The sequence below is a fragment of the Antechinus flavipes genome, chromosome 2 (genome assembly GCF_016432865.1).
Source record: "Antechinus flavipes isolate AdamAnt ecotype Samford, QLD, Australia chromosome 2, AdamAnt_v2, whole genome shotgun sequence".
In the NCBI taxonomy this organism is placed as follows: Eukaryota; Metazoa; Chordata; class Mammalia; order Dasyuromorphia; family Dasyuridae; genus Antechinus; species Antechinus flavipes.
Window position 1 is genome coordinate 208,144,092 of NC_067399.1, and position 12,378 is coordinate 208,156,469.

General features: G+C 37.6%; 1 protein-coding gene across 2 annotated transcripts in view; it reads left to right on the forward strand.

Annotated features, from left to right (window-relative positions):
• The first annotated feature begins 4,123 nt into the window (after positions 1-4,123).
• The window catches only part of TTC27 (tetratricopeptide repeat domain 27), a 206,607-nt gene continuing 198,352 nt past the window's right edge, over positions 4,124-12,378 (forward strand). For both annotated transcript variants that reach the window (XM_051976129.1, XM_051976130.1), the window contains exons 1-2: positions 4,124-4,380; positions 12,057-12,231. In XM_051976129.1, the coding sequence (XP_051832089.1) occupies positions 4,293-4,380; positions 12,057-12,231 (263 nt within the window). In that variant the 5' untranslated portion in view covers positions 4,124-4,292. The remainder of the gene's footprint in view (positions 4,381-12,056; positions 12,232-12,378) is intronic.

The following is a 12,378-nucleotide window of genomic DNA, read 5'->3' on the forward strand; positions in this document are numbered from 1 at the left end:
AATTTGTAGGCTTAGACCTTCTCCAAAGCAAGAGGCAAAGATTTTATTATTACATCATTGACTAGGAGGCTAAATTCTAAAAAGGAAGTAGGGATTAACAAAGGGAAAGAGTTGGGCTAAATTCCCATGCAGAATTTGAAATTAACAAGGGAGGAAGACACCTTTGGTTAAATTCCTAATAAATTCAGTTGCCATAAAACAGACAATCTTACTAATGAAACTGCCATTGTGACACTTAGTAATGGGCAAGGTTCCTAAAGAACTTGCCATTTACTGGGGGAAAGAAGCCCCAAAGACAAAGCTTCTACAGAAAGTCACTGCTATGAAATAAACAAAGTTCTTAACAAACCCATAGTGAATAAAGGAGGAAAGGAGGGTTTTATATAGTAAAGGAATAATATTGGGAGGTGAAAACTATAGCTTGGTCTCCAGATTGGAGGGTCAAAATAATCTTGTCGATACAAGCACTTCATCAAGGGCATTGAAATTCAACAAAGATGCTTTCCTGTCAATACCCCTCCCTGTCATCTACCGGGGAAGCTGGTCTTTTACCAAGGTCTCATTCCTCTCATCACTAGTTAGCATTTGTAATATCTGCACAGATTGCTGTAATGAGATAACTGTCTCATTAACTGACAAAGATTATCTTTGTCTCCTCAGGGAAAGAGATACAAACTAGAAGAGGAAACTAAAATTTTGAAGTATAGTCTCAAGGTCCTCTAGGCTGACTTCTTTGTATAGGTAATTACCATTGCTACTAAGGAGGGAGAGAAGAATTTTTTTCTTCCCTCAACCTCTTTGAGAAAGTTTCAAGCCAGAATAGACCCTCAACTAAGAATCAAGGATGTCTCCTTTTAAAGCCTTCTTTGTGGGTAACTCTTTTGGCTCAGTCGATTGTCTTCCCTACTCTAAGGAGAGTAGAGGTAGACAGACTATATGGGAAACAACCTCTTGGTGCACAATTTATTTATGAAATACATATCTTTTTGAAATTGGCCAGAGCATAGGCTCAGCAACATATACAGTCCATTCACAGTTAAAGGACAATCTGGATAATAATTCAATCTCTGTCCTGGACTCTTTCATCTCTGTCTCTCTCTCTGTCTTTGTCTCTGTCTGTCTCTGTCTCTCAGTGACTTCATTGCCTCTGATTGATTTAAACATTATCTTTATGCAGATGATTCCAATCCTAATAACCATTCTCCACCCCCACAAAGAGAGTAGAGGATAATAATAATTGCATTTTAATATTCTACTACATCTACGTTTATTTGCACATTTTCCACCTATCAGATATTTTAGATTATTCTAAATTTCCTCCTATTTCTATCATTAAACATTCCTATAGGTAATGCTTGAATAGGGAGCTCTTTTCTTATTTTTCACTATCTTATTGTATATTCCCCAAAATATGATTATTGAGATAAAGAAAATAATTAATTTTGACTCAGAATGCAATTCTAAAGTGTCCTCCAAAAAAAATCTGTCAAATTCTAATTCCACAAGAAATGTAGACTGGCATTTGATTCTTCACAAATTGTCATTGTTTTGTTGTTTTATTTTTATTTTTATCAACTTGGTGCATGAGAGATAATACCTCAAGGTTGTTTTCATTTGTATTTTTTTGTTTGAGGGATTGAACATTTTTTTGAGTAATTATTTGTCATCTGCAAATCCTTTGTTGCAATAGGGAAGCTGTCTCAACAGGAATTACAATAGGGAATGGAGAGTTTCCCTTGAATAGTTTTATTAATTCCTTTTACTTTTTAATATTGAGTTAAAAACCTAATAAAAATTGCTACAAGTACATTTTCTAATCTTATTTTTAAGTTGTTTATTTTGCATTCTTTATTTTTATGTAGCCTAACAAATCTCTAATTTTTAAACAATTTCTTCTCTTTATTCAATATTTATCTTTCCTTCATAATTGAGACTAATGAGGTTTAGATTTAGGGAACTAAAATGAGATTAGGGTTTCTGGTGGTCAGGGAGTTAAATAATAAGGTCTAGTGGCAGGTTCGGGGTTCAGGGAACCAAATGGAGAGGTTTGGCTCCCCTGCAATCCCTTGGGATTCAGTGCAAGGGTAGGGAGTTTTGGGGACTCCCTTCTGGTGGCACAGAGGTTCTCTGTAAAGGAATTTACAGACCTGAAAACCTAGATTGATAAAAGGGTTTATTATGGGGATTGGAAGTAAGATTAGAAATCCTGATAGAGAGGCATAAAATCTGGTTAGGGAAATAGGTGAGGGTAAAGAGAGGATGGCACTAGAAAGAGTATTCCAGTGGACAGAGGCCCTTGACATGCCAAGCATGGAGCCGCTATATTTGGAACCTCAACAAAGATGGGGTTTCAGTTTGGTTCTTTTTATAATGAGAGCTTTGGCTACAAACTGAAGGGAGCCTATGGGTGGAGTCCCAAGTTGGCTCCTAGCTGGATTTCAGCTTGAGCTGGAATTTGAATTGAATTCAATGAGTTTCAGGACTGAGCTGACCCTACCCAGATAACAAGGATGAAACTGTTTTTTTCAGGGCAGAGTCCCTCCCTGAGGCAGAATTGAAGGACATTTTCTCCTTTAAGGATTTTCAGAGTTTCTGGGTCCCTTCTTCATTTTCCCTTCAAGCAGTCAAAACTTAAATTCATTTAAGGGAAAAAGGACTTGGGACAGGGTCCCTTATTGAGGCAAAGTTGAAGGAGATTTTCTCCTTTAAGGATTTTCAGAGTTTCAGGGTGTCCTCTTCAAGACCATTTTTTTCTCTTTTTTTCATATAGCTTTTAAAAATGCTTAAATATGTCAATTTTCAGTTGTGTGACTCTACTCCATTTGTGGTTTTCTTTTCCTTCTCCATCTCATTTTATAGATGAGGAAACTGGGGAAATCAGGTACTGAAATGAGGATCTGAATTTATTTTTCATGACATTCCCAGGAAGTTTCTCCAAGAATATTGATTAATCTTTCCTTATTTCTCCCCACAGATTATTCAAAGAGCAAAATGTTTATGTTGGGTTCTTTTTCTGACTCTATTCTGTTCTATTGGTCTGTTTATTATTACAGGGTAATTTTAATATAGCTATTTTGTTTTAAAGTATTTAGAAAGTAAGACCACCTACATTTTGCCCCAGTCTTTAAAGGGCTCCTAGCAAAGGATTGCAAAATGGGAATAATAATTGTACTTGACACAATTGACTACAAACTGATTGAAGTTGACCTTTTTCAGTTTCCAGGCCAATGAATTGCTTGGGGCTGGACCAGACAGTACTCCTGCCACTCTCTAATTATTTTGTAAATCTTGGTAGCTTGGCCATTCCCTCTACCTTGGTACTTAATTTAAACCCTGTTCCCAGCCCACTCCGAGGATACAGAAACACTTATTATGTGGCACCTAATCTGGGACTCATTTCCTCTAATTAAAGAACTCCATTTTGCTAAATTGGCCATTTTCTCTTGAGTTCAGGTTGACACACCTATCTCACAGTCTTAGTGCTAAAATCAAGGCAATTCTATAAATACAAATAAATATTACGTATTTTTGTTCATATCCCGTTAGGCGCAAGTGCCAGAACCATCTGGAGTCAGGAAGATCTGAGTTGAAATACATCCTCAGACATTTACTATCTGTGGGACCCTATTTGTCTCAGTTCCTCAATCTGTGAAATGAATTGGAGAAGGAAATAGTAAACCACTCCGGTATCTTTGCCAAGAAAACCTCCCAAACCGAATCATGAAGAATTGGACACAAATGAACAAGAGGAAGGCATTTTGTGTAGAGTCCTCCACTCTACACGACATTGCAAGTTACCAGTTAGTAACTATAAGGAACAGGCTGTGTGAGCGCGCACAAGTACTGTCCATCATCTCCTTTCCCTTTCTCTTTTCTTTTCTTTGTCCCTTCTAGCGCCCCCACCAGGAGCCCCCACCATCCACTTTCAAGTTCTATCCCTTCCCCCTCCGACCAGAGTTAGTTTATTTCAGCAAGGGAGAATCCATAGGTAGTTTTATCCCTGAGGAGGAGGGGCCCATGTTCTGGGCATGCTCTGTAGTCAGATTGAAGCCGCCGCCTCCTAAGCGGAAGGGGAAATGCTCCTTTAGTCATTTTATTTTTCCCAGAGTGCTGCGAGGCACTGTCATGGACGCTTCCTGTGACCAGTTTTAGCACATGGAATAGTAGCTCGCCGGGCTTAGTGCGGCGGCCACAAAGTTGAACAGGCTGAGTTAAGAGTCCGGGCGCCCTTGGGTCAGTTGCCCGGAGCAGCACCCGTAGAGCCCCTCTTGGTGCCTGGCTCTGGCGCTGCCATGTGGCCCCCGGAGCTGGCGGTGCTGAGGGGCTTCCCCACCCACGTGGAGCAACAGCAGTGGAAACAGGTGGAGGAAGCCGGCGCAGGTGAGAGGAAGGGCTCGCTGGCCCCGAGGACGCCTTGCTCCCCTGTCCCAGGGTCGGATGCGCGGGCTGCCTCGGGGGTGACCAACCCCGACGTCGCAAACACCACGTTTCTAGTGGACACTCCCTCCTCCATTCACGTAGCTTCATTTTGATCTTCCTCACCTCTCGTCCCAGCTATTGTTGACAAACATGTCTGCATCACCCGTTTATGGACCAGCCATTGATTTCCCTGACTCGAAGCCATGCTTCACCTGCCGAACTGATTTTCCTGAAGCTCGGGTCTAACTGTGTCACTCCCTCTACTTAGTGAATTCTAGTGACCTGGAGTTTTCATTTGAACCTGGAGATAGTGGGGAGCCATTGAAACCCTTGGAACAAGGAAATGACATGCTCAGCATTGGGAATAGAGGTTGGATTAGAGAGTGGAAAGACTTTGACATTGAATCAAAGTAAGAGGATATTGAAATACATATTTCAGGCAAGCGAGCAATCAGAATTTGTGCATTTCGTATTTTTCCTGCATGGATTGCTTAAATTGAGTACTGATTGTCTCTTTGAATATTGGTTGAAGGAATGGGTATGTTTTGATTGAATTAATCAGCATTTTAAGGGCAGATTATGTATACTAGGCACTGTTAGGTATCCACACTGCCTAGCAGAACTTCTGATATATGTTATTTGGTACTTACATGTTACCTGGCACTTCTTACATGTTACTTCTGGTACTCGTTAATTGCTTGCAGTTCACTATATTCTATTTTCAAAGTGTCTTGAGTCATTTATTCATTCATTCATCCGGCATTAATCAGGCAGTTACGGAGTGCAGAGCTGTATGGTAGGTACTTGGGTAGATAGAAAGTTAAGATCAGAGACACTTGCTGCTTTAATGAAATTTAAAAATAGACAAATAAGCAAAGAAAAATATAACTAATAATGCTTAATGAGTTGCAAAACATCGCTTTGTGAAGGTTGAGAGAGATCAGTGACTAGTTTTGAGTATAGGAAGGTCTTCATGGAAGACCATGGAGATGGTGTCATTTGAGTTTGGGTTTAAAAGAATAGGAATTTAGCAGGTAAAGAGCAAAAGAAGGGACCTTTTAGGTTTGGGGAACATGAATAATCTTTCAGGGTCTGGGTAGTCCATATTGCCTGTGGCATGGAGGGCGGTAATATGTGGAAGGCTGGTATTAGATTTTGGGATGTCTCAATGCTAGGTTTAAAGGACTGAGCTTTACTTAGATGGGGTGGGAATATTTTTTAAGGAGTCAATAAGGACAATATATCCTCTGAATTTTATCCTTTTCCACTGCTGCTTTTCACTCCTTGTCTGAAATATTCTTCCTCCTTACCTCTACCATCTGGCTTCCTTTAAGACTCAGCCTTATTCCAACCTTCTCTAAGTGGCCTTTGTTGGTACACTCCCTCCTCACCGCCAACTCCTAGAACCTTCCCTTTGAGATTCCCATATATAGTTGTTTGTATATTGTCTCTCCCAGTAGAATGTGAGCTTCTTGAGGCAAGGAAGCTGTTTTTGCCCTTTCTAGTTCTTAGCACAGTGCTTGGTCCTTATTAAACACTTGATAAATAGTTTCTGGCTCGGGAGTCTATTGAAATAATCCAAGTGAGTGGTAAGGAGAACTTAAACTAGAGTAATTTTTGTGAGACTAGAGAGGATTGATATAATGGGTGTTACAGAGATGGAATTTATGGAATTTGCTAATGGATTCTTTTCCCAATTCCTCAACTTTCATATAACTGATATAAGAGATAGAGTAAATGGTAGTGTCATGAGTAGTAATGGTGAAGTTCAGAGATACCAAATTTTGGGAGAAAGACAAGGGCGTTTTTAATTTTTTTGCAATAGGAAGATATCCAAAATTTGAGGAGCAGTTAGTAGTTTCAAAAATTATTGAGAAATATGGACAAAAACAAAAGATAATTGGATTGGATGACTAGGAGATCATTAGTGACTTAAAACAGCTTCAATAGAATGATGGGTTTGAAATGATGATTGTGTAATGATTGTTGAGATATCCAACTTTCAAGAAAATTAGGGCTGAGTGTGGAGTGAAAAAGATAGTTTTAAAAGGATCAAGGGGAGGAGGAAAATTATGTCATAGACTTGAAGTTAGGGAAGATCTAACTTAGTCCTGTCTGTGACATATTTTTAAAATATGCACTTTGATTTGCTATCAGTAACTAAGCATATATTAAGTGCCTACTATATTCTAGATATGTGCTAAACACTGGGGCTACAAAGGCAAAATAAGCTTTTTGTGGGATAAGGCAGTAGAATTAAGGGGACCAAGAAAAGTGCGATTCTAGCTGGGACTTGGATGCTGAGAAAGTAGATGGAGATTAAAAGGAAATGCATTTCAGTGAAAATGTGTGGAGTATTGTGTTTGAGGAACACCTTTCAATTGGATAGAGAGTATTTGGTTGGAGGCAGTAGAGGCAGGCTGGGGTGTAAAAAACATGAGAAGAATGGCTAGGTATGGAACGGGGCAGATTAGGAAGGGCTTTGAATATCAGAGGATTTTATTTGATACCAGAGATTATAAGGAGACACTACATACAGTAGTCATCTAGTTAAAATGCTGGGCCTGTAATTAGGAAGACTGTAGTTCACATGTGGTCTCTGACTCTACCTTTTATGTGAATCCTTTCTCAACTAAAAAATGGGGACAATAAGACCAGGAAATTTCCAGGGTTGTTGTGAGGATCAAATAACATAATATTTGTAAAGGGCTTAACCTAGTGCTTGACACACAATAGGTACTTAATAAAACCTTCCTTCCTCCCTCCCTCCCTCCTTTCCTTTTTTCCTCCCTGCCTCCCTCCTTCCTCTCTTTCCTTCCCTCCCTCCTTCCTTCCCTCTTCCCTCCCTCCCTCCTTCTCTCTTTCCTTCCCTTCCTCTTCCCTCCCTCCCTTCTTCTTTCTTTCCTTCTTTCCCTCCTTTCCTCCTTCCTTCCTACAGTTAAACAAAATTATGCTACTTTAGAAAGATCACTTTGGCTGCTGAGTAAAGGATGGATGGGAGCAGGGAGAGATTTCTGGAGCAAGACCAGCCAATAGGTTATTGCAGTAATCTAGACATGAGGAAATGAGTACCTGTACTGCAGTGGTGACAGTGTCAGAGGAGAGAATGAGGCACATGAGAAAGATATATTAAAGGTAAAATCCATGACCTCAGCAGCATTTAAGGAGTTGAGTACATAAGGAGACTAAGGAGTTGAGGTTGACACCTAGGTTTCAAGCCTGAATGACTTAGGCAGACTAACTTTTTTACTTTACACAAGTTATTTTCCCTGGCATATACAATTATAGGGTTGGACTAAATAACTAGTAAGATCTCTTTCAGCTCTAAATCCTGTGTTCTTTGTTCTAGTCCCCAGCAAACATTGTGAAATTAATCTCCATAATGCACATCTGTTCAAAAGCATTCAATGACTCTTATTGCTTATAAATTTAAATTTTGTAGTCTGTAGGGTGGTATTCAAGGATCCCATTGATATATTCCTCAACTTGTCTTTCTAATTCTTATTTTTCAGTCTTATACACAAAGCATCTGTTTGAGATGAACTGCACTATCCATGGCATCTTTATTATGCTTGGTTTTTCTTCCTTTTTTTCCAAGATTTTGTTCATGTTTATTTCCTGTTTCAGAAATTCCTTTCCAATAATTTTTCCCTGAAAATCCTATCCTTTCTTCAAGGTCTCTCTTATCCATAATTTGGGAAGATTGTAATAGATAGTCTTAAGGTTCTCAAAAACTTTGGAGAGTATCCATAGTAAGGCAATAAGGCTATTGTAGGACCTGGAATTTGGTCTATATGGGTTGATGAAATTGTTTAATCTAGAAAAGAGAAAAGTATGTATTGGCGTGGCATGTGAGAGAGTTTTGAGGGGGAAAGTAGAGATATGGTAGTTTTCTTTGTGAATTGGAAAACTTTATCAGCAAGGAGTAGATTTGTTTTCTTTTACCTCAAAGGACAGGACTAGGAATAATAAGTGAAAGTTACTAAGAAGCCAATTTTGGTGTAATGTCAAGAAAACGAGTTATCCAAAAATGAAGTGTTATTCTCTGGGAAAGTGGAGGGTGTATGTGAGGAAAAATGGCCACTTTGAGAGTAAGTGGTAGAGTGCATTTTGGTTAGATATAGATGTCAGTCTACATAGTCCTTGAAGTCCCTTCCAGTACTGAAATTCCATTTGTAACAATCTGTGTTTCTATGAATTAGCACCTTGAGAGTCCTCTTAGCTAGGAATAATAGATATATCCCTTTCCTCAGAGCTGTTCTAAGAGTGTTTGTACCTCTAATTTTTGCAAGATCCTGCAGTTACATTCTAAATAGATCTTTGGGGCTAATGAGTTTACTAATTAGTTTTATAATAAAACTCAGCTCTTCCTGTTATCAAAGATTATATGTTACAATATTTTCTCCCCAAGTCACACATAATAGCTACACATGTTACAAATGCCACCTGCATGTTACATAGATAATTTATATAGGTCATGTGTGTGAAGGACAGATCAATTCTCCCAGAGCTTCCATAGCTGTGGATAATAATATCTGAAGAAATTGCAAGGCAGCTTTTGTTGACACAGGTGTTGCCTTCTGGGAATGAGATAAATTGGAGGCAGAGGGAAGAGGAGAGAGGTCAGAAAACAGCAACTGCCTCTCAGTCTCCTTGTATCATCCTCTCACAAGAGGAGATTCATTCTGGATTGGATCTCCAGCAGCCATTGTCAGGTGCTCCTATGTATTCCAACAATCTGTATATGTGAAGTACTTTGCAAATGTTAAAGCATTGCCTAAATGCTAATTTTATTATTATTAATTTATGAACTTGCCTTATTCTCTTTGGTATTTTATAAAATCTTTGAGTTTAGAGGTTATATTTTACTTATGTGTCTCCTGCAGCGACAGAAAAAGAGAATGGTATGGGGGGAATCACAGAGGATCAAATCCTTCCTGTGACCATTAACTGTGATTGTATATGTCACTTAACCTCCTTGAGCCTCAGTTTACTTATTTTTAAAATCGGAACATTAAGAACTATAGTTCCTATTTCTGTGGGTTTTAATAAGGATGAAAAGGTATAATTCATATAAATCTCTTTGCAAATCTTAAACAACAATACATTTATGTGGCATTTTATAATTCATATGCTTTTTTAATGCCCTTTAGCTATATGAACTTATGTTCGTGACTTTCCTTAATTTCATTTCTGATGCTTTATAATTTTGTGACATGAGACAAGCCATTTTCTTGACAGAGGCCTATTTCAAGTTTTTGTGAACTTATCTTGAGTTTTTAGGAACGAATTGGTTCCTAAGAAGTAATTTTTGCAAGATCCTGCAGTTACATTCTAAATAGATCTTTGGGGCTAATGAGTTTACTAATTAGTTTTATAATAAAACTCAGCCTACTGAACTCTATGCTCTCATTCCTTGTCAAATCACTCAATATTACCTTTCGGGATCCTATTTCCTTTATCTGTTATTATTATTGCCTTCTCTTTCCCCTGCTAGTTTCTCTTGTCCCTATACTCCTTTCTAATTGAACTCTAACTTTTTGTGGGTTTGTGCTTTAGTCTACTTCTTTACAAAGCCTTTTAGTGGACCTCATTAAATTGGGAATAAATTTCTCCATGCTCCTTAACTTTTTTACAAGTACTTTTCCAGTCTGTTCACCTTGGTTAAAATCTGGCTTTCCTCTCTCCATCAAGGAGGCTATTATTTCTCTGACAACTCAGAGTTTACTCTGTGTGTGTGTGTGTGTGTGTGTGTGTGTGTGTTTACTCAGTGTTTATATTTTTTTCTTTTCAATAGTATTTTATTTTTCCAAATATACATGATAGTTTTCAACATTAATTTTTTGTAAGACTTTGTTACAAAATTTTCTCCCTTCTTTACTTCCCCACCTTCCCCAAGACAATCTGATTTCCTTATTTGTCATGTTGTACAAGGAAAATCAGACCAAAAGGGTGTCTGTGTCTCTCTCTCTCTCTCTCTCTCTTCCTTCCTCCCTCCTTTCTTTCTCCAGGTCATTTTACAGATGAAATAACTGAGGCTAAAAGGATTAAGAGACTTGTCCTGGGTCACATAGTTAGGAAATATCTGACCTTAGGAAAAGGAATCATTCTGACTCCAGGCCCAGTGTTCTTTTCTATTCATTATGAATTTAAAGTTTAGCATTTTATAAACTTTGCCATTTGATCCTCATAACTCTCTTCTTAAGAAGGGATTATAGGAATTTTTATCCTCATTTTATGGTGCCAGAGCTAGGTAGTATCAAAATGAATATTTGAGTTTAGGTCCTATAATTCCAAGTCTATTTCTTTAGAAGTAGGAATGATATAAATTACAATCTTGCATTATTATTATTATTATTTTGGCTGTTAGTTGGATAAAATTATGGTACTTAAACTTTAGAAGAATATTAAAATTAACTTCACTTTCAGATAGGAAAATAGTTACAGATCTAAAAGTAATCCAAGAATTACATAGCAAATACCTGTGATATCCATTGAATGTCCTATTTCTTAATCCACAGTTATCATAACTGAATGATAGATACTGTTTTGAATTTTGAAAGCATACTTTCAAACTATTGTCATTGACCAGTATCTGGAGGGGAAAAAAAAAGGTTAGAGGTTCAACATAGAATGTTATTTCTTTGTCATCAGAGTAGAAAATAGCTCTTGTGTTCATCATGGTTTTCTTAAATAATTGTATATATGTATGAGTACACTCACAATTGGATTAGTATGTTGTTGAAAAATGCTGGATTTGGAGTTAGCAGGGACCAAGTTCAAATTATGTTTTCTTAGTTTGGTAGTTAAGACCTTCCCTAATCTGATTTTGCTCTGACTTTCCATATTTGTTCCATATTGCTCTCCTGGTTAATTGTTCCAGCAAAATCATAATACTTTTTTTTTTTTTTTTCTGAACTGAGTATGTGTTTTTATGTATATAAATGTCTTCCATCCTTGGAATATACTGTTCATCTCTTTCTTGAAAAATTCTTGTATTCTGTAAAGATTCAGCTCAGGTGCCTCCTCTGGAGTCTTCTCTGATGTCAAGACTTTTTTTTTTAAGGGCTGCTCATTTATTTTGGTATCCACAAGTCACCCAACTCTGATTCATGAAGCTGTAGCTTGTGCAGTAGCCACACTCTGGTAAAACTGTCTTGGCAGATGGGCTCACCTAGACTGAGGGTAACCCACAGATCTCAAAAGCCATTAAAAGACATCGGGGATGTCTACCCAAGACTTTCCCCTGCCAGGAGTGAGCAGATGAGAATAGGTTGTTCCAGGGGCCATGAAGATAGCTGAAGAACACACTGTGGAGGACTGTGTTTATTTGTAAAGTTTATGATTTTGAGGTAGACTTAAAGAAAAATTACATGAAATGTGTCCCTTTTTTTTTAATGTAATAAAAAGTATTTAGACTTTAATATCTAATTGGCAATTCATGGTAGCTATGATGTGGTGGTGGTAGTAGCAGTGACCGTGTTACTCCAGGAAATATAGCCCAGGATGATACCCATTATTTTACGGCTAATGAGCACACATGTAATACAGCTTTTTTGTTTTTCTGATTTTTAAAAAAATGTCAGATTACCACATTATTTGTTTTAGCTTATTTAATTATTTTTTTTGAATTGCAGATAGTGGATCCTTTTTACAGTTGATGTTAGAAGGGAACTATGAAGCTATTTTTCTAAATACAGTTACCCAAAACATTTTTACTGCATCTATTTTGAAAGAGGAGAAGATTGACAGCTACTTGGAAAATCAGATTCTTTCATTCCTGGACTGTTCAGATTTGTATGAAACTGAAAGGTAGGATTTTTTTTTTTTAACTGAAGTTGTCATAGTGGAAACAAAGTTGTAGTTAATCTGTTTAAAAAATTGTTAACATTAATCTCATTCTTCATTATTTTACTTGAGTAACTGAGTTCTGCCTAATAATCTGACTTTGAAATTTCT